Genomic DNA, 22,955 nt, shown 5'->3' with positions numbered 1-22,955 from the left:
GTAAACACCCGTTGTAACAAGTTCAGTGAGAATAAACCTCTTGTTGTACGTATAAAGCTGTATCCCCATGGAGAAAGAAATAGCGGAACGGAACAGTAACGGAACAGTAGTTGAAAAGAGATATATTCATCATATCTCTTTTCTTCTACTGTTCCGTTACTGTTCCGTTCCGCTATTTCTTTCTCCATGGGGATACAGCCTAAGGCCGGCGTCATATAGAACCCGTAATCCGTAATCCGCACCGGAAGTCCGCAAAAGTTATTAGGGTTTGCGTCTGTCTGTATTTTAGATATTTCATGTATGAATGTTTCCTCACTTACGGCGTTTGACGCGTAAATTTTAGGTTTTGTTGTCAGTGTTCACGATGACTTCTGTATATTCTGCAGTAAATAATATTTTATAAATACAATATAAATATATAGCTCTTTTTCTTATTAAAATAATATTCTTGAAAAATAACAAGCTAATAGAGCCGGAGCTAGTTATTGCTCAAATTTCCTTTTATTATAACATTACATACGTTTCGGCCTAAAGGACGTGGCCATCTTCAGTGTAACAAATTAAAAAATTGTCGTTAGTTGTACAATGTTGACAAGATAGTCAGAATAATTTAGGTAACGCATCCTTTTTTTTGACATGTATAGTACATTTTTTTCATAAATTTATGAGAAGCCATGGATCATCTTAGGAGGTCCGATAGAAATAAGTATCAAGTAAATAAAATAACGTGCGTCGACGGCAGTAAGCCAGGCTTAACTAGTTCAGTCAAGCCTGGCTTACTGCCGTCGACGCACGTTATTTTATTTACTTGATACTTATTTCTATCGGACCTCCTAAGATGATCCATGGCTTCTCATAAATTTATGAAAAAAATGTACTATACATGTCAAAAAAAAGGATGCGTTACCTAAATTATTCTGACTATCTTGTCAACATTGTACAACTAACGACAATTTTTTAATTTGTTACACTGAAGATGGCCACGTCCTTTAGGCCGAAACGTATGTAATGTTATAATAAAAGGAAATTTGAGCAATTATAACTAGCTCCGGCTCTATCAGCTTGTTATTTTTCAAGAATAATATTTTATATTAAATGCTATTTGATATATGCAAGCTGTTATAAATATAAATTATTAATAAATGTATCTTATTTTACAGCGAATGAAATGTGGCTATTGCGGGTGGATAATGTCGGACGACATGAACGAATTAATAAAACATAAATGTTTTGTAACATTCGATGAGGAAGTATGCTAAATAGCGTAAAGTGACTTCCAATCGAGTACAAGGAGGTATTGGTTCCCTAATACACTCTTGTTTTGTAATACCTGGTCCAACCAATACTAATAGTCTTTGAAATGTTTCAGGTGACATTCTAAAGTAATTGAAATACTTGTCTGAATCATTCAATTGCATTTCTAGTACCAAGTTGTCACTTGCTCCTTGCAATCGTCTTCTTTCCAGCTGAAATATCGGTCGCACCCAGCACTTGCGCTTCTGTTTTTTTGGCACTTTCCAGTCTCTTCAATTTTAAATAAATTGTAAACATGTAAATCACTCTATTGTACGTTAGTTTTCTCAGAGAGAAGCCTGAGAGACGCCACGGCCAGGTTTTACGTGATCCGCCAAAGCAATACGCCAAGGTCTATATAGTTGGCCCCCCCCCCCCTAACGCAAATCGTAAAAACATTTATATATTCGGATTGTACATTGTTTGTACATGAATGTACTATGATTTTTATTGTTTGTACATTTTTCGTTAATTTAAAAAAAAATTACAAAGTTTTCGTAACTGTGCCAATGATAGTTAGCCCCCCCTATGTTGCAATTACGTCACGTAAACTATAACTTATGAATTTATCGTGCTTAATCGTTTGTATGTCGTTTGTACATTATTAATAATCGGTTAAATTTATAATTCCAACATTTGTTTTTGTTTAAAACGCAAGATAAATAATTTTTATTTGAATATGGCGGGTACGGAGTACGGAGCGGGTGCGCATGCGTGTGCGTGCGTATGCGCGCCTGTGCGTGCATATGCGTGTATGTGCGTGCGTGTGTGTGCTGCATGTATCGTGTAGGTGTGTATGCGAGTGAGTGGTGGGTGTGTACGCGCGTGTGTATATACACAACACAGCATATACCCACACATACGCACACATCTACTCACACACACAGCATCACATTAGACGGCATTATATCACGGCTATGTCATCACAGCATAGCAAAAGTTAAAAGTTAAAGACTTTTAAAATATCTCTAGACGAAAAACTATTAATTTTTAAGCTTTGTTTCCATTGAGACTTTCGATCAGCATCAATAAATGATACTGCAATTTCGGCGAATTTAATCACTTTTCATAATTAGGGTTACCATATGACCTGCATGAAAAATCAGGACACCTACAAAATGCTAACCTAACCTTACTTAACTTAACTCAAGCGGCTTGAGTTGAATACTAAGACAATAAACAATACACGTTTTAAGACATTACATTTTATTATTGTTGCTAGTACTTTGGTACTTTTCGGAGCTACTGATTTTTCGTAGTATTTCTATATTTTCCGGTCGTAACAAATATTTATAGATATCTGCACAGGACAAGTTTTTAAGATTAAACTGAACAGTAACAATATGTCGTACAGTTTCTACTGACAGTCGATTACGCTCATCGCTCCATTGAGTATTAATAAGTGAAAATATCCGTTCACAATTCGCGTTATGGCCTGGTATCGCGAAAAAATACTGTGCAATTTTTAATATTTCTGAATACGATTCAGTGTTAGAGTTTGCACAGAAAAAGTTGCATATCTTCGAATTACAGCATTGTTTAAAGAATTCTTCATCGTTCTCTCTTTGATTCAAAAATTTCTTAAGATTTACGAATTGATTGAAAGTTTTTGAATCGTCAAGAACGATATTTTTGGACGCCAGAAATATGATGGTTTCTTCTACATATTTATAATCCAGCACAACTTTCTGTTTGAAATTCAACCATTTGAACACCTAAAGCATAAAAATTATACAATTTTGTAACCAATAAAAAAATTCAGAAAGAAGAAATTTTGAAAAAATTAAATGTATTTACCTCAAACTTGGAAAACAACTCACTCTACTTTCGCAAATACTCTTCCGTTACTTCGTATACTGACAGTGCCCTTGCTGCAAAATTGTCACAGCTACTGCCTTTCCCATCTTTTTTTAATTTCGAAAATACAAGCTTGATGCTCAATGGCAGAAATTTGGAATCTATCCTTTCGCGTAATGATTCAACAGTGTCTCCAATAATAGCCATTATTTCCAATATGCTGTTGTTTTCTTTCTCAATGTCCTTAATTTTTTCATAGAAAAGTGACATTATAGAATGTATAAAGTACAGATAGCATTCGCTGAAGTCATCGAGAAAGAAAGCTTCGAGTATTTTTAGCGATTTGTTTTGGGATAAAAAATAGGGTTTTAAGGCCGGAAACATTTGCAAAATTCGATGAACAGCAGGCAGCAGGCTCAGCCATCGCGTCTTGCTGTGGTATAATAGATTACGATAAGTGACTTCGACAAAGTCGCAGAATTCTTTTAATTCATTTGTTCTGACCGTGTAAATTGAAAAAAAATTGAAGATCTTGAGAACCAGGACATCAATATCGAACAGGCCAAATTGATCGAGACCGTGATGAATCGCATTATGGAGAATATGCGCCGAACAACCAATTCCGACGAGTTCAGAATTTACACGATTTTTTAGTAAATGAAAAATATTCTGTTCACCCTTACGATTCAAACCACCAAAGTTGGTATTTGTATTATCGCCAGAAAATGCAATAATTTTTTTATTTAAATTGTGTTTTGTGATAACACCTTCGATCAAACTTGTGACTGTCTCAGCTGTTTCGTTGTTGATTTCTTGCAAGTCTAACATACGTACTTGAATTCCTCCCTGAATATGATCAAAGTACTGGACAACAATAGGGAATAATTTTTTATTGCCGTGATTACTGCTGTCCGTACTTATACTCACAAATGAAATATTCTTAAGGTCATTAGAAACCATGAGTATACAGTGGGGTGATAATACACCGTTTATAATTGCTTCAGTTTTTGTACGGGCGCACGATATTTTTTTGGCAATATCAGAGTCGTCGAAAAGGGTACGCAAGAGAGTTGAAGTGCAGTCCATTGATTTAAAGCTGTTATGATGTTTCATGATATGAAATGCTAACGTTCCTTCTGCTGCTGATATTTTTAAAGCAAGGGGTGTCGATTTATGCACAACAAAGTTTGTCATTGATTTAGATGTTGATGCATCTCGAATGTTCCTAGCATGCTTCGGTGTATTAATGTGCTTTTCCAGATCGGTTGATCCTAAAAACGAACGAAAAATAATGAACAGGAAGCTATTATATTAGTAACAAAGCGACGTAATTCATGCGATGTGCACCTGACAATATAGAGCTGATCCGTGTGTCGGTGCAACGCATGTTTTTTCTCTCCCAGAGGAAAAAGTTGAGTATCGCGAGGAAATTCTCTTAAATTCAGTGTATTGTTCAATTATTAATTATGTCTGGTTAAAATAATATAGTTATACATAGAATTAATAAATACCAACCACTATTCGCTATTGAAACATATGAATCACAAATTTGACATTTTGCTTCAAACTCACTTCGACTTTTACCGAAACAAGGGTACTTCCGGCGTAAGTCGTCGGTGAAATGACATTTTCTTTTTGGCGGCATCTCGATTTGTCAGTTTTTTCTAAACTTTTCACGAACCAACGAAAAAATATATATTTTAATTTCGCGGATGACGGACTGCATGGATTTTTTTTTTATTGTGTATTTAATGTGCCGTCAACCATGTGATGTTTAGTTGGTTTATTGACACCGACAGGGACATGCACTGGGACAACAGGCAAGGTTATGTAACAAAGTACGACACGAATCAAATCCGCAACTCGCAAGAGTCGCAAACAATTAATGCGGAGAACGCGCCGCGCATCACGCGCGTGTTTCGAATTGATAAGCATGGTGTTTTCAAGAAAAGTGATTTTGGCAAAGTCGCACAATTTCATTAATGCATTCGTTCTGACCGTAAATTGCAAAAACATTAAAGATCTTGAAGAACTTATTTGGCGCTTTGGTTTTTCTCTCTCTGAACACACTCACCTGCCCATAAAGCATAGCAGACAAAACGTAAGTTTGCCTATCGGCGATAAATCAGGACATTTCACCTATTTTAAAAAATAAATCAGGACGCTTTCAAAATCATCAAAATCAGGACATGTCCTGCTAAATCAGGACGGATGGTAAGCCTATTCATAATGTTTGTGCGGGGTCCTTTTATAGAAATCTTTTAATTATGATTAAAAATTATTTGAATCAATTTTGAAAAGATAGATTTCCTCACACTGTTTTTAGTTCGTGCTTTACGAAACAAATAATTATCGCTAGCCAATCAAAATCTTTGTCGTTGCGACAAATGTAGACATCTCTCGTCAATGCTGCTCTATGTTTTTTTCACAATGTTTTGTTCATCTCCACTCTTTTAAGGTTCACAGTAGTCATATATGTAGTCATCTATGGCTTAGTTTACACCGATTGTTTAGTACGCGTACCAAATACTAAATCTGCTTCTTCGATAGGTATAAATCGTTTAGTGTAAAATCTACACCAATCAAAGAAGCTGATTTAGTACTTGGTACACGTACTAAACAATCGGTAAATATTCGCACATGATCCCCTTTTAATAAAATTAAGAATAAATTACATTGTCTTGTTGGCATTTGATTCTATTGATGTAAAATATTGTGATTTATCCATAACCGCTGTGAATAATATTTGTATTATAGAATCAAATGGACAAGTATTTCTTGCAAAATAGGGTTGTTTATCAATTAAAATCGGTTGATTGACGTTATAACCATTTTTTAAAAGCATTAATTTTTTAATATCTTTAATACGATTGTTACGATGACGAATATCTGGTTCAGATTTGTAATAATAACTACATCTTTTCTTTACATTTTCTTTCTCTTCACTTAATTTTTGATCACTTATTTGATTATTAATATTATTATATACAATTTCTTCAATGTTAGGAGATTTTAAGAAATTTTGACAGTTTTTCTGATTTTCTATACTCGATAATATTGATACTGATCGAAAGTCTCAATGGGAACAAAGCTTAAAAATTAATAGTTTTTTGTCTAGAGATATTTTAAAAGTCTTTAACTTTTAACTTTTGCTATGCTGTGATGACATAGCCGTGATATAATGCCGTCTAATGTGATGCTGTGTGTGTGAGTGGGTGTGTGCGTATGTGTGGGTATATGCTGTGTTGTTGTGTATACACACGCACGTACACACCCACCACTCACTCGCATACACACCTACACGATACATGCAGCACACACACGCATGCACATACACGCATATGCACGCACAGGCGCGCATACGCACGCACACGCATGCGCACCCGCTCCGTACTCCGTACCCGCCATATTCAAATAAAAATTATTTATCTTGCGTTTTAAACAAAAACAAATGTTGGAATTATAAATTTAACCAATTATTAATAATGTACAAACGACGTACAAACGATTAAGCACGATAAATTCATAAGTTATAGTTTACGTGATGTAATTGCGACATAGGGGGGGCTAACTATCATTGGCACAGTTACGAAAACTTTGTAATTTTTTTTTAAATTAACGAAAAATGTACAAACGATAAAAATCATAGTACATTCATGTACAAACAATGTACAATCCGAATATATAAATGTTTTTACGATTTGCGTTAGAGGGGGGGGGGCCAACTATATAGACCTAATACGCCACCTGTGGACCTAAAATGTGGACATTGGAACTACGTAGTCATGTGCACAATTTTTGGTTTCGTTCCGTGCTATGTCCACGAAGGATCGATAATACAGAGTAATGTGCACATTGATGTATAATATACATATATAATATACATCAATGTGCACATCAGAGAGAAGACTGAGAGTGGACATGCCCGCATTTTTCGTGTTTCTGTGGGCTAGCGCCTCTATGTGCACAAAACGTGCACATTGAACTACGTAGCCAATGTCCACGAATCCCGTAGGTAATGTCCACGATCTTTTGGGTCTCTTCCGTGCTATGTTCACGACTTTTTGGTTCCGATATGTGCTATATCTACAAAGTGTCGGTAATGCATACTTGTAAAACATGATTATGTATATCAATCAGATTTGAAATATAAATACACACGTATTGTAAATACATGTATTGTAGCATTTATTTTTGCATTTACAGTTTATTTAGCAAAAGATGATTTATTTTCAATAACCTGTGCAATTTGAAAATGTACATTTAAATTATTTCAATAAATTACTTCTATAATTTTGTGTGTGTGTGTGTGTGTGTGTGTGTGCGTGCGCGTGTGCAAATAAAGTATTGCATTTTTGTCAATATTTAAAAAGATGATAAACTCTTATAGATATTTCATACAGTAATGACCAATAACTTATTTTGAATATTAAAAGCCAGGGTTGGGCGTTTACACGTAAACTATAATAGATGTAAAAATACATATTAAACACGAATGCAAGCTAGACAGTAAAAATAATCTTTTTATTTATAATTTGAGAGGACTATAGTCATGAACCGCCGCAAGCAAGTGTGCACCGCACAAAGTTTCATTTAACAATTAAGTTTTAAAATCTAATTCTATATTCTTAACACTACACATACACAAAATTTTGTGTGCTTGTTCTGGAAGACTTTAATTTTTTCTAAAACAAATATTGTATATCAATTGAAAAAAACCGTGTCATAAAACTTGAAACTATATTGGTCGGATCAAATACTTGTTTATTTTTTAAAATATGACTACCCTAAAAATTGCTCTTTTTAAAAATTGTGTATTTACCAATCCTTTATAAATCAGATATTGTCAAAAATTATTTTAAAAATGTTATTTATAAAAGATTGATAAATAAAAATATGCAACAAAAATGAATGAAATAATGAAACAACAAAGGACTTTTTGAAATTTTTTAATTTGGAAATTCATAATTTACAGTTCAATATAACAGAATCGTAAAAAAAATTTGAAATATTGTGGTTTATAATTACAAAAAAGCAGGTCATAACAATTCTTTACACGATTTCACGTCACAAAATTATTCGCTCACGCTATGAATCGACTAAAACAAATGCAGTCTACTAACTTCGATGGGTATTTATTTCTGATTGTTGCTTAAGATAGTCAGTATAACATAGAAAAGCATTCAGTAAACATCGATTTCAATTTTTAACTTCTCGTTTCAATAATTCATTATCATGGGCAGAAAAAGCAAAGAAACAAATCTTGAAGTTAGGAAATTAATTATTTTTTATTGAAAAAATAGTAAATCTTTAAGAGAAATTGGAAGTATTGTTTGTAAAAGTTATTTGACGGCGCGATACGTTATTAAACGATACGAAGAAGAAGGACGAATAGAAAATAAAACAGGCCGTGGTAGAAAGAAATTATTAAATTTGTAAGAATATAGGTAATATATATATATATAGTGAGACCATTCGCGACAAGCGTCGGTAGGCCACACGTGTATTAGGCGATTAATGCCATCTATTAGAAAGAAGAGACAAATAGGGAAAAATCGGAGCCGTTAATTCGGAGCTACGATATAAGAGAGAACGACGAAGACGAACAGTATAGAGAGTATCCTTACGGCCGTGCGAGCGTGTACTGGTCCGGAGTTTTTCTAATAAAAAAGTGTTAAAAGAACAATTGAAAGTAGAAGGTGCGAGTGTGCACTTAGTGTTTAACAAAGGTGAGCGTACCTTTAATAAGAAACTCTTTATTAACTTTTGGAAAAAGGGAACGTGGCATATCGCGACCCCCTCTTTTCCTCGTGTATTAATTTGTGTATTAAATATAGTACCAGTGTTGTTTTACAAGACGATTTATTATTTAAAAAAGAACCTCTCGTTCATCCTAAACCTTACAGTTAACGCGTCAGAAGTGGGATTAACGAAAATTCGGTAATTTCGGTGAACTCCGAAAGAAGTTGACTGTACACGTGCTTTAAGAGAAGTGAAGCCGAATGGTATACGCGGCTGTTTTCCGTATAAAAGGAGAGCTGCGAAAGAGAACAATTAATTACAAAAGTGAAAGAAACAATAATTCCAGTGGTAACGTGACAAGTGTGAGCCGGATAGCCGAATATAGAAGGTTCGAGAAACCGGAAGTCGGGATACCGCCATTTGCAGAACGAAAGTTCTAGAAAGTGCGAGAAATCGGAAACGAAATCCAAGCTGGATCACTCTGGCGGATCTTCCAATTATTAGATTTTGCCGATAGGGAAGGATAACTGAGTGTCCTGTGATATCGACTAAGGCGCTACCGATCATTGTCTTGGATCGTTGTCGTTATCGATACGTGAGCATTCGCTATGAGTCGCGTGCAATTAGAGCAGCTGAATGTGGATGGGCTCCGAGAGCTGGCGCGACAGCACAATTTGGACATCCGAGGTTCGCGCGCCGCACTCTGTGATCGCCTGATAGATAATTTCGAAAGAAACGGGTGGCCAGAGCAAATAATGCTTGCCGGTCCGATTTATGATAGTCGAAATGCAGAAGATGAAGGGCATCCCTCCTCTTTAGAAATAACAAGTGGAGTAGCAAGTGCTCCAGAAAATGTCGACGCAAATTTGAATAATGTTCGACGCAATGAAGAGGGAAATGCGGTGCCGGGAAATCAGACTAACTTGAATGTACAGGAAATTGTGCAGGCAGTGTTGCAGGCCCTTGAAGCTAATCGTTCAGGACCTTCGCAGACAAATAATGAGTCTCCCCGAGCGCGATCAAGAACGTCAGCCCAGTCGGTTGCCGGGTCATCAAGTAATGCATTTCACAATTGGAATCAAATTAAATTTACGGCAAAATTGATCCCCACTTTCGCTGGAAAGGAAGAAGAAAATGTTGTTACGTGGATTGACCGAATTGTTGGTGTTTCAAGGATGTACCAAATATCGGATGGAGTCCTGGTGCTAGCGGCGGTAAATCAGCTGAGTGGCCGTGCCTTAGATTGGTACAACCGCCAACCGGTGGATTCGGTTGCTACCTGGGAAGAATTTAGATATCAATTGCGATCCTATTTTGAACGAAAGGAAACAATTACAATGACCCTAGCCAGGATCAACAGTCGTGTTTGGAAATCGCACTCGGAAAAGTTTATCAATTACGTTGAGGATAAACTGAAATTAATGCAATTCTTAAAACTTTCAGAAAAGGAAAAAATCGAACTACTAGCCGATGGAGTTAGAGATCCTTTTCTCAGAAGATTTGCATTGGACGCGAGAGCGACGAGTGTACCTGAATTCATCGAGCATATTCGGGGAATCACGGAAGACAATGTGATGGTTCGTAGGCCAGGGACAGACTCTAAATTGCCTTCAAAGCCGACGACCTCTTTTCAGGAAAAAGTGTGTACATATTGCAAAAAAGTGGGACATGTGTTGAAAGACTGCCGACTGGCTAACGGTACTTGCTTTAGTTGTGGCCAGCAGGGACATCTTAGTTCAGCCTGCCCGAAAAAGAAAACTGCATCTGGATCTACATTGAATCATCTTGTACAAGATACATCGGAGGAGACCGAGGAGGAAGCAGAAGCGCCTATTTCATCGGGAATTGCCGCACACAGCGTATGCGTGATCGAACACGAGACACCCTATATATCGGTCTGCAGTCTAGGTAACAAAAATAAATTTTTCGGTGCACTGGTAGATACGGGTAGCCCTGTAAATCTAATTCGAAAATCAATTTACACCAAATATTTTATTGATAACAAATTGCTTCAAGTTGGGAGAAATTTAAATTTGAAAGGCATTAATAGTTCAGTCTGTTCGCGATCGAAATGAGACTCCGATCGGAACAGAGAGGTGCCGGGTGCGCTCAGAGAGAGCGAAGGGTAAGATTGGCGGCAAGGAAAGAACGGAGCGAGCAGCGAAAGGAACGAGAAGAGAGAGAACGCTGGCGGTCGCACGAACCGGCAACCGAGCGAGAGAAAGAGAGCTAAATGGAATTAAGTAAGCGAAAAGTGAGGACCCGCAGACGCGGGGAAACGGATCAAATCGTATGAGCGCGATAAATGTTTGTAGAGCGATGATACTTGCAGAATAATGCACTTTATTGTCAATAATTAATCAAACGAAATTAACAAAAGTTCGCTGGCGATTAAGCCCGTCGATTACGTTCACGCGACAAGCGTCTAAATCTCGCAAAAAAGAAAAGATTCGAGAAACAGCTGATTTCGAAGCCCGAAACTAAGCTTTCGTACGCTTGAGACAAAAAATGAGAAAACTAATTACTAGCACTCAGCGACTTGAAGCGTCTTCTCACTCGGAATTGAAGAAAGCTTCTGGTTTTTCAAAAATGACCGAGTGAAACGCCTGTCCGGTTGATCGGCTTGCGACCGCCTTTTTCACATCGGAGAGAGGGCCAGATGATCGATGATGATTCGCGCAGATCTAAACTCAAGCGCTAGAGAGGGGAACGCTATCTCTGATGATTTTGAAATTTTCGTCTTTTCAACGCTTCTCTCGTGGCCTTCGCTGTTAGAAGTAAAAATAAAAACAATAGCAGCGGCTCACTCGAGATTGTTTACCGAGGCATGTTTTTCCGCGGCGAACGCTAAACATGGTCATATTCTGCCCGTTAATGTGAATTTGTTACAACGTATACGATAACAAATTATAAAGACAAAATTATAGAAATATATGACGAAAAAGAAATTATAAAAACGACATAACGCACGCAGCGCGAAGCTCGATCGTTAACATACCGCCCGCCTTGAAATGATCGTTTCGAAAGAATGACGGTAATTATACATCGCAGCAAACAAAAATTTTATAAAAGTTATTTTACAGATAGAATGATCATTTGATGGAGGCGATCAGCTGTTATCTCAAGAACTAGCGCGTTCTAATTTGTCGACTCCATGTCGATCGGTAGGAGACATATTTTTACTAGCGGTCGTTTGTACTCGCCGGAGATGGTTTTGACTGTGACAACACGCGTGAGGTTGTCAGGGCCCGCATGGCACTCTAGAATGCGCCCTAGTTCCCATTTGCACGGCGGGAGCAATGAGTTTTTTAGCAGTACTAATTTGCCGACTCGAACAGAATCTTTGGCTACTTTTCGCCACTTCACCCGTTGTTGAAGCGTGTTTACATAGTCATTTTGCCAAATTTTCCAAAATCGCTCCGTCAGCTGTCGCACTAGTTGCCATCGGGACAGACGATTCTCGTTGATTTCCAGTACTGATTGTTCCGGAGGCGTAGTCAAGGCAGATCCTATTAAAAAGTGGCCTGGCGTGAGCGGCTCGTAATCGTCGACGGTATCAGTAAGCGGGGCGAGAGGCCGAGAATTTAGACATGCTTCGATGTTACAGAGCACGGTAGTGAATTCTTCGAAGGTCAGAGTGTGAGACCCAACTATCCTACGGAGGTGGTGTTTTACGCTTCGGACACCTGCCTCCCAGAGCCCGCCGAAATGTGGAGCCGATGGAGGAATAAAACGCCATGTTACATTATCCGTGGCCGTGCGATTTAGAAATTCAGGCTCGCGAAGAGCCGCTCGGAAGGCTATAGATAACTCGCGCTCGGCCCCCACGAAAGTAGTTCCGTTGTCGGAGTACATGGACTCTGGAAGTCCTCGTCGTGCGCAAAATCGAGAGTAAGCTCCTAGAAATGCCGAGGTGGCATAGCCCTCGACGACTTCTAGGTGGATAGCGCGAGTCGCCATACATATGAAAACGGCGATGTACGCCTTGTGTGATTTAACGCCGCGGCCGGACATCGCTCGAATTGAGACCGGACCGGCGTAATCAACACCGCAATGCAAAAACGCGCGTGCGGGAGGCGCGACTCGCACCGTCGGCAAGTCGCCCATCAGCTGCGTTTGCGTCGCCGCCTTTTCTCGAGTGCAGACTATGCACTGATTTATCACCGCTTTTACCACGCTTCGAGCTCGGATTATCCAGAATTCGCGACGCAATGTTGCGAGCGTGAGTTGAGTGCCGGCGTGAAGGGATCGCAGATGAGCGTGATGAGCTAGGAGCGTCACCAGTGGATACGACGCGAGAATGACGGGATGTTTGCGTGGAAGGGCAATGAGAGCGTTGGACAACCGCCCGCCAACGCGAATTAATTTATCTCTGCCCAGAAAAGGATTAAGAGAGAGGAGTCGGCTCTTTGAGGACAGGGCCTTTTGATTTTGTAGCGCCTTTCGATCTACTGGAAATAATTCCTCCTGAGCGCGCTGAAGCCAGAAATCTCGCGCGGTTCGGCATTCGCTCGCCGAAAGGGCGGATGGAGCTTCATTGATCGTTACCTGATGCGTTGCCCGGTGACGAAGCCGATGAGCGAAGCGCATGATGTACGCGGTAACGCGTATGAGTTTAGGCCATGAGGAGTAGCGTTTCGATAGATCTCACGGCTCCGGTGGATTTACTACATGAGCGGCGGCGCAAAGTCGCTGTTCGAGAGGCGCTTCGGACGAAGAGTCAACCAGTGCGGGCCATTCAGATGCCGGAAGACGCAACCACGTTGGTCTCTGCCACCAAAGTTTGTGGGTAGCGAGCTGGCTATCAAGAATTCCGCGAGATGCGCAATCGGCAGGATTGTCCCCGGTTGGAACATGTTTCCAGGAGGCAAATGGAATCCGGGATTGGATTTCGGACACGCGATTTGCCACGAAAGTTTTCCACCTCGACGGCGGTTGACTCACCCACGCAAGCACGACGGTTGAATCCGTCCAGCAATGACATGAAGCTGTGGTGAGACGGAGAGAGTTACGCACGAATTCCATCAACCGAGACAGAAGGACGGTCGCGGCTAGCTCCAACCGAGGAATACTTAATGATTTGATCGGCGCGACTTTTGATTTTCCGACAAGCAACGCGGAAGTTATCTCCCCAGAGATGGATGTGAGCCTAAGATAAACGGCGGCGGCGTAAGAAGTGGTAGACGCGTCAGAGAAGCCGTGAAGCTCGCATTCCATTGTATCGGATCCTTGCTGTATCCAGCGAGCGAGTCGCTGCCCGTTTAGGTCGACCAGCGACGTTTTTATGGACTCCCACTGGCTTACCAATGTTAATGGAATAGTTTCATCCCAGTCCACTTTAAGCTGCCACAATTTTTGCAGAAGGATTTTGGCTGAAATTGTCACGGGCGTGCTCCAACCGAGTGGATCGAACAGCTTCGCGATGGTGGATAAGATCGCCCGTTTTGTGTTTGGAATCGAGAGAGGAAGTGACACGCGAAATTCGAAGACGTCCGACGCCGGATTCCAGCTGATACCGAGAATTTTTATGTGCTCATTATTTTGTAGAATTTTAGAGCAAGCTAACCCGTGATTTTCGACGGCGATGTCGCTCAATAATTTTGACGAGTTGCTGACCCACTTTCGCAATTCGAACTGACCTCGGGCTAACAGTGTGCACAGCTGTTCGCGGATTTGTCGAAGCATCGGAATGTCGTCCGCCCCGAAGAGGACATCATCGACGTAAATATGATCTTGGAGCACCGAGACCGCCAAGGGAAACGCATCTCCTTCGTCTTGAGCAAGCTGACGAAGCACGCGAAGTGCTAAAAAGGGCGCCGAAGCCGTACCGTATGTCACCGTGAGCAACTGATACGCTTGTACGCTGTGGTCGTTATCACGGAACCACAAGATTCGCTGGTAGTCGACGTCGCGAGGATCTACTCGTATTTGGCGATACATTTTTGCGATATCGGCGGCATAAACGTAGCGAAACTGTCTCCATCGTAGAATTACCGCCGCTAAGTCGGTCTGCAATTTCGGACCCGCGAGCAAATGATCATTTAGCGTCGATCCATTCCCAGTGCGGCTCGAGGCGTTAAACACGACGCGCAAGTGCGTGGTAACGCTGCTCTCGCGAATAACCGGGTGATGCGGAATGTAAACACATTGCGCTGAGTCGGGCCCGGGAGACGTTATGGTTCGCATATGTCCCATTCGCTCATACTCGCTAAGAAAATCACTGTATTCCGCTTTTAATTGCGGATTTTCATTGAAGCGTTGCTGCAATCCTTGCAACAAGCGTTTGGCGGTCCCATGCGAGCTTCCGATTTCGATCGGAGGGCCTCGCTTGAATGGGAGACGCACGATGTACCGACCGTTCGAATCGCGCGAGTGCGTCGACACAAAATGCTCCTCGCAATGCTGCTCCTCGGGGCTGAGTAGTGTCTGTCGCGGCAGCTCCTCGATCTCCCAAAAATTCTGGAGAAGCTTATCGAGTGATAGATTGTTTGCGCAATGCTGGACGGTGACGTGACGTGAGTCCTCACGAGTCGCCGTCGAGCCCGAGATGATCCATCCAAAGACGGTATTTTGCGCCACAGGTTGGCCGCTTTCGCCCTTTCGCACGCCCTCGAGAATTAGATTAGCATAAAGATCGGCGCCTAAGAGCAGATCAATTGGATCTGCGCTGAGAGGATCCGGATCCGCGAGAGAAAAATCCGCGAGATGATCCCAATTGACGGGAGAGACCGCAGGCGACGGGGCGTAGCTCGTCAGCGACTTCATTATAGACGCGCAAATCTCGAGGGCCGGCTTCGAGTTGTCGCAAGGAGAAAGAATTATGTTTGCGGTGAAACGACAAGAGCCAGCGTCGAAGCTTCCGACGCCTGAAATGGCAACCGGTGCGCGAACGCGGCGCACTTTTAGGATCCGCGCGAGTCGTTCGGTCATAAAAGTTATTTCCGAGCCTTGGTCGATTAATGCTCGAACGACGATGGCGCGACCTGATGCTGTCCGAGCCTGGACTTTAGCGGTTGCCAGCAACACGTGAGGTCGCGAAAGAGTTTTGGTCGTCATATTTAATACAGCAGCAGTCTCAGCGGTCTTTGCTTGCGCATTGGAGTCGAGCGGGCTGGCTGTTTCGACTGACGGAGAATCTGCATTAAGGTGTAGCATCGAGTGATGCTTTTGCTGACACGTGCGACAGGCGTATTTGCTGGGGCACGACTTTACTGCGTGTTTTGCGCTCAAGCAGTTCATGCAACGGTTGCTGCTTTTGATGATTTCCGCACGTTGTATCGGGTTTTTCTTAATAAACTGCGGACACTTGTTGATAAAGTGAGCCGATTTGCACAGTGGGCACGAGATTGCGGACGTTGCGGACGCCGTCGCGCTCGTTGTCCTTTGCGACCGTGCTTGTTTCGTAGCGCTTGGAGGCGCCAATTCCTCGAGAGCGCGAGCGCGAGAGGCGATGAAGCGATCGAGATCTGCGTATGACGGAATAGCCGTTTCGTCCCCCCCTTTGAGCTTCCACGCTTTTCGCGTAGCAGGATCGAGTTTTTGAGAGACTGTATACACGAGGAGATCGTTCAGAATGTCTTCGGATGATCGCTTGAGTGTTTTTAGAGACGCGATAGCTTGATTGGCTTTATCTCGTAGTTCGTTTAATTCCGAAGCTGACTCGCGTGAAACACTCGGGAGATTACACAGCGACGCGGCATGAATATCGACCAAGCGACGTTTATTCTCATAGCGCGACACCAGAGTTTTCCAAGCGATCTCGAAATTGTCGGCTGTTACTGGAATGTTCTTAATCGCGTCCAGAGCGCGCCCGGTCAAGCTCGAAGATAAGAAGTGCATACGCGCGAACGCGGACAAGTCCTTATTGTGGATAATGAGCGACGAAAAACGATCGCGAAAACTTTCCCATTCGTCGTACTTGCCCGAAAACGGTGGAATGCTGATGGGTGGTAGATGAGACAGCGAAAAGGCTGATGAAGACTCACTGGCGCGATGATTTGCCGAGGTGGAAGTCATCGGCGGTTCGATCTTCTCGAGACGCTCCGCCATGTAGTCCAGGGTCTCCTGATAGACGTCTTCGTGTGTGTCGAAAAGCTGACTCCGGAAGTAGTCGACCGACTCTCGCTTTGCTTCTGGCACGGCTTGCAGCAACGATGAATGCGTCTCAATGCACTGAGCCCATGTCTCTTTCAGGGCGGACACTCGCGATCGTATTTTTGCGGGTGTGTAATTGTTTTTCCCGACCTTTCGAAAATTGTCAAGTGACCGGGAGATTGAATGAAACAATGCTTGCTGTTTCGCTAACAGTTCACTCATGGTGATATACGAATTGTTCCCCTTTGTCCAGTCACTTTAACGCGCCGCACTGATTGCCCTTAATCCGGCTCGAAGGACCAAATTTTTGTTCGCGATCGAAATGAGACTCCGATCGGAACAGAGAGGTGCCGGGTGCGCTCAGAGAGAGCGAAGGGTAAGATTGGCGGCAAGGAAAGAACGGAGCGAGCAGCGAAAGGAACGAGAAGGAGAGAGAACGCTGGCGGTCGCACGAACCGGCAACCGAGCGAGAGAAAGAGAGCTAAATGGAATTAAGTGAGCGAAAAGTGAGGACCCGCAGACGCGGGGAAACGGATCAAATCGTATGAGCGCGATAAATGTTTGTAGAGCGATGATACTTGCAGAATAATGCACTTTATTGTCAATAATTAATCAAACGAAATTAACAAAAGTTCGCTGGCGATTAAGCCCGTCGATTACGTTCACGCGACAAGCGTCTAAATCTCGCAAAAAAGAAAAGATTCGAGAAACAGCTGATTTCGAAGCCCGAACTAAGCTTTCGTACGCTTGAGACAAAAAATGAGAAAACTAATTACTAGCACTCAGCGACTTGAAGCGTCTTCTTACTCGGAATTGAAGAAAGCTTCTGGTTTTTCAAAAATGACCGAGTGAAACGCCTGTCCGGTTGATCGGCTTGCGACCGCCTTTTTCACATCGGAGAGAGGGCCAGATGATCGATGATGATTCGCGCAGATCTAAACTCAAGCGCTAGAGAGGGGAACGCTATCTCTGATGATTTTGAAATTTTCGTCTTTTCAACGCTTCTCTCGTGGCCTTCGCTGTTAGAAGTAAAAATAAAAACAATAGCAGCGGCTCACTCGAGATTGTTTACCGAGGCATGTTTTTCCGCGGCGAACGCTAAACATGATCATATTCTGCCCGTTAATGTGAATTTGTTACAACGTATACGATAACGAATTATAAAGACAAAATTATAGAAATATATGACGAAAAAGAAATTATAAAAACGACATAACGCACGCAGCGCGAAGCTCGATCGTTAACACAGTCATTAAAGTTTACGGTAAGATATGCGATCAGATCTGTCTTGAGAAATTAAAGAATCAATGGTTTGATATTATTTTTTATGTAGTAGATGATAATACTATTGCTTTTGATATGTTGCTAGGTCGAGAATTTTTTACGAAAGCTAGATTGAAATTAACTTTCTGCAACGGTCGGTTTGATTTTGAATGTTTAAATGACACCCATGAATTAGATAATACTATATTTTCGATTAAATTGATAAATGAAAAAACACAGGATGATATTATAATGGAAAATTTGGATAATAACTTAGACTTTCGGATTAAAAATTCTCTCTTGAATGTCTTTTACGAAGTTGAAAAAATAAAAGTCGAGCCTGTTACTGATAATTATAATATAAGAGTACATTTAAAAGATTCATCCTTATTTCGTTACGCGCCAAGACAAATGTCGTTCGTAGAAAAAAAGGAGCTTTTCGATATTACGGAGGATTTATTAAAGCGAGAAATTATAAAACCAAGTATCTCACCTTACTGTTCTCGAGTTGTATTAGTAAATAAAAGAGACGGAAGGAAGCGTATGTGCATAGATTTAAGACCGCTTAATCAAAGGGTATTTCCTCAAAAATATCCCTTTCCAATTATTGAAGATCAAATAGATCAGCTGTACGGTAAAGAAATATATACTAAGTTAGATTTGCGAGATGGATTCCACCAAATAAAAATACATCCTGAGGATACAAAATATTTTTCGTTTGCAACACCTCATGGACAGTATGAATATACCAAAATGCCATTTGGATATTCTGAGGCCCCTGCAGAATTTCAGAAAAGAATATTATATGTTTTTGAACCAATGGTACGTAGTAACAAGATACTCTTATATATGGATGACATTTTAATCGCGACGTCGTCTATCATTGAAAATTTAACAATATTGAAAGAAGTACTAATAACACTACGAAAATACAATTTAGAATTAAATTTGGCTAAATGCCTATTTCTAAAGAGGGAAATTGAATATCTCGGATATCTAGTGTCTGCCAAAGGTATTACGATAAACAAAAGACATATTCAAGCTATATCCGATTATGCTTATCCAAAAAATATAAGACAAATACAAGGTTTTCTCGGACTGACTGGTTATTTTCGAAAGTTTATACAGGATTACGCTGTAAAAGCCAGACCATTACAATTTTTAACAAAAAAAGATGTTAATTTCGACTTTAGCCAGGAGTGCATGAAATCATTCGATTTATTAAAGAAAGAATTGACCTCTTCGCCGGTCTTGTGCATCTATAATCCAACGGCTGAAACCGAGCTCCATACGGATGCAAGCAATCATGGTTTCAGAGCGATCTTACTCCAAAAACAAAATTCGGGCGCTATGGCACCAATCGCGTATTTCAGTAAAGCAACCAGTGACGCCGAGAGAAATTATCATAGCTTTGAGCTGGAGACCTTGGCAATAGTAAAAGCAATCGAACGCTTTCATGTATATTTGCAAGGAATCACTTTTAAGGTCATAACCGACTGTAATTCGTTGGCTTTAGCCATGCGGAAGGTGAATATCAATCCTCGAATCGCGCGTTGGACATTGGCTTTACAAAATTATAAATTCGAAATGCTGCATCGACCTTCTGATAAAATGCTGCATGTAGATTTTCTGAGCCGCAATGTAATAACAGTCAACGCGATAACAGCCGAAGATGAACTTATGTTCAAGCAATTGACGGACGTAAAACTCAAAGAAATAGCAGAAAACATAGAGCTGAAGGGGAGCAAATATTTCACCTTAATAGATGGCCTTCTTTTTAGAAAATACAAAGATAAAGATTTATTTGTTGTACCAGAAAATATGGTTAATACTATTATACGGATAAATCACGATGAAATAGGTCACGTTGGAATAGATAAAACCATACACAGAATAACTAGCCATTATTGGTTTCCTTGTTTAAAACTTAAAGTTCGACAATATATAGACAATTGCGTTAAATGTTTATCGTATTCACTGGCAGCAGGCAAACCTAAAGGCGAAATGGAGATATTCGAAAAAGATTCCGAACCGTTCAAAACTTTACACATAGATCATTTTGGCCCATTACCAGAGACTAATGATAAATTCAAACATATTCTTATTATAGTAGACGCATTCACTAAATTTGTATGGCTTTTTGCTACAAAATCCACTGGTTCAGACGAGGTTATAAATTATTTAACCTTTTTGTTTCATTTATTTGGCAATCCCAAAAGAATTATTAGTGATCGAGGTACCGCTTTTACGTCGAATAATTTTACAGAATTTGTAAAAAATAGAGAAATAAAGCAGGTAAAAACAGCGGTAGCATCCCCCTGGGCTAATGGCCAGGTAGAACGGGTGAATCGTTTTCTAAAATCTACTTTATCTAAACTAACAAATGAACCAAATGAATGGAAAGACAAATTGAGTACGACACAATATGTTATAAATAATACTCTGAATAAAGCGATTAATTCAACTCCAAGTAAGCTATTATTAGGATACGAACAACGATACAAAGAAGATGAATATTTGCGTTCCTTAATTGATCTGTTGCTAACTGACGAACAATATTTTGAAACCGAGCGAATGAAAGCACGAGATTCTGCACAAATAGTAAACCGAAAATTGCAAGAGTACAATAAAATACAATATGATAAGCGGCATAAAAGAAATACTAAATACAATGTAGGAGACTTAGTTCTTATAAAGATTGTACAGCACAAACCGGGAACCAATATAAAATTAGCTCCTAAATTCAAAGGACCCTATCATATTAAAGCTGTATTAAAGAAAAATCGATTTGTAGTAACGGACATTCCAGGATACAATATTACTCAAAAACCATTAAATACAATTTTGTCATCCGATAAAATAAAACCATGGATCCGTATAAATGAGCCTGTTAAAGGAAGCGATAATGATATTAAAATAAATGGAAAAACTAGCGATTAATATGCGAAGAATATTGTTATAAAAAAAAAAAAAAAAAATTTTTGCTTGCGATATTTGAAATTAAATATAGTAATAAGTCTGAAAATACAAGGAAAACGTAGCAAATAAGTTTAAAATAAATAAATAAAATAGAATAGGTTAAGCAAATAAGTTTAAAATAAATAAATAAAATAGAATAGATTAACAAATAGAAAATAAGTTAGAAAATAAAAGACAGGAAAAATAAAGAAATAAACAGTTCTAATATATTGTTACAAGTTTCTGCGACTTTAATCATAAGTAAAAACAGATTATAAACGTTGATTTGTTAGGAAATAACTTTGTAATTATTATATTTACATATAGTGATATACTCGTTGATGTTCGAGGACGAACAACATATCAGGATGGCCGAAAACTGTAAGAATATAGGTAATATATATATATATAGTGAGACCATTCGCGACAAGCGTCGGTAGGCCACACGTGTATTAGGCGATTAATGCCATCTATTAGAAAGAAGAGACAAATAGGGAAAAATCGGAGTCGTTAATTCGGAGCTACGATATAAGAGAGAACGACGAAGACGAACAGTATAGAGAGTATCTTTACGGCCGTGCGAGCGTGTACTGGTCCGGAGTTTTTCTAATAAAAAAGTGTTAAAAGAACAATTGAAAGTAGAAGGTGCGAGTGTGCACTTAGTGTTTAACAAAGGTGAGCGTACCTTTAATAAGAAACTCTTTATTAACTTTTGGAAAAAGGGAACGTGGCATATCGCGACCCCCTCTTTTCCTCGTGTATTAATTTGTGTATTAAATATAGTACCAGTGTTGTTTTACAAGACGATTTATTATTTAAAAAAGAACCTCTCGTTCATCCTAAGCCTTACAAATTCCTCAGAAGAGCGTTTGTAGTTAGGAAAGTTAAAGAAAATCCGAAGATAAGTGCTCCCCGAATAAACTCACTTCTTCAAAATTTCTCTGAAAAAGAAGTTTCCCACGAAACAGTTCGAAGAGTACTACGGAAAAAATTCGCAAACATTCTATTACAAGCAAAACTGAGTTGCAAAATAGATTACAAAAGGAATAACAAAAAATAGACAGCGATTATTTGAAAAAAATAGTAGGATCGATGCCAAAAAGACTTGCCGAAGCTATAAAACAAAAAGGATATCCCACTAAGTATAAATTTTATTAAAATAATAATTTCTACAATATAAGCGAACAATTTTGTGACGTGGAAACGTGTAAAGAATTGTTATAACCTGTTTTCCTGTAATTATAAACCACAATGTTCCAAATTTTTTTACAATTCTGTTATATTGAACTGTAAATTATGTATTTCCAAATTAAAAAATTTCAAAAAGTCCTTTGTTGTCTCATTATTTCATTCATCTTTGTTGCATTCTCGACTGAGCGAATAATTTTGTGACTCACAGTATATATATATCATCGACAGTCCTGAGAGAGATTATAGTTTTATAAAACAATCTCTTAGCACAGTTCTCGGAATTTGTTGAACATTTCTGCCGATTTCCGCGGTATACGCCTTCTTTCTTCTCCACACCGCGCTCGCTGCAGCCGCTAGGATCAACGCCGCCGAGCGTTAGGAGCGGCACTATTTAATTATGAGTGGATTCTTCTCCCTATTTATTAAAATTTTAAAAAATTTATTAAAATTTATTAAAAATAAATTTATTATTAAATTTATTAAGTGAAAATACTTCAATAGATTTCCACATTATCCATGAGGTACTAATGCTGACGCATTTTTATCTTCAGTGGAGCGGATCTACTGAAAAAACCACTTTAAAAAAAACGCGTCAGCATTAGTACCTCATGGGTGAT

The 22,955-nt window shown here is 39.7% G+C and overlaps 3 protein-coding genes and 1 long non-coding RNA gene across 4 annotated transcripts; 1 reads left to right on the top strand and 3 right to left on the bottom strand.

The window, feature by feature from the left end:
- Nucleotides 1-256: 256 nt before the first annotated feature.
- On the top strand, nt 257-1,559 carry LOC137000868 (uncharacterized). The gene is made up of 3 exons (XR_010891037.1): nt 257-385; nt 1,161-1,294; nt 1,370-1,559. It is a non-coding gene; the product is annotated as an uncharacterized lncRNA (long non-coding RNA).
- Nucleotides 1,560-2,414: 855 nt separating this feature from the next.
- Nucleotides 2,415-5,879, bottom strand: LOC137000867 (protein FAM200B-like). Its single transcript, XM_067358446.1, has 3 exons — nt 4,606-5,879; nt 4,438-4,524; nt 2,415-4,361 (listed from the first exon to the last, which is right to left on the bottom strand). The coding sequence occupies exons 1-3, from the start codon at nt 4,733-4,735 to the stop codon at nt 3,115-3,117; spliced, it is 1,464 nt and encodes a 487-aa protein (XP_067214547.1). The 5' UTR covers nt 4,736-5,879; the 3' UTR covers nt 2,415-3,114.
- Nucleotides 5,880-11,970: 6,091 nt separating this feature from the next.
- LOC105668916 (uncharacterized) lies at nt 11,971-13,422 on the bottom strand. The gene has a single exon (XM_012361606.2). The coding sequence runs from the start codon at nt 13,420-13,422 to the stop codon at nt 11,971-11,973; it is 1,452 nt and encodes a 483-aa protein (XP_012217029.2).
- Nucleotides 13,423-13,479: 57 nt separating this feature from the next.
- Nucleotides 13,480-17,148, bottom strand: LOC105668921 (uncharacterized). The gene has a single exon (XM_067358059.1). The coding sequence runs from the start codon at nt 17,146-17,148 to the stop codon at nt 13,480-13,482; it is 3,669 nt and encodes a 1,222-aa protein (XP_067214160.1).
- Between the last annotated feature and the right edge of the window lie 5,807 nt (nt 17,149-22,955).

The sequence above is a fragment of the Linepithema humile genome, chromosome 6 (genome assembly GCF_040581485.1).
Source record: "Linepithema humile isolate Giens D197 chromosome 6, Lhum_UNIL_v1.0, whole genome shotgun sequence".
Lineage (NCBI taxonomy): Eukaryota > Metazoa > Arthropoda > Insecta > Hymenoptera > Formicidae > Linepithema > Linepithema humile.
The sequence above is the reverse complement of the archived record's forward strand: the minus strand, read 5'-3'. Positions and strand labels throughout refer to the sequence as shown.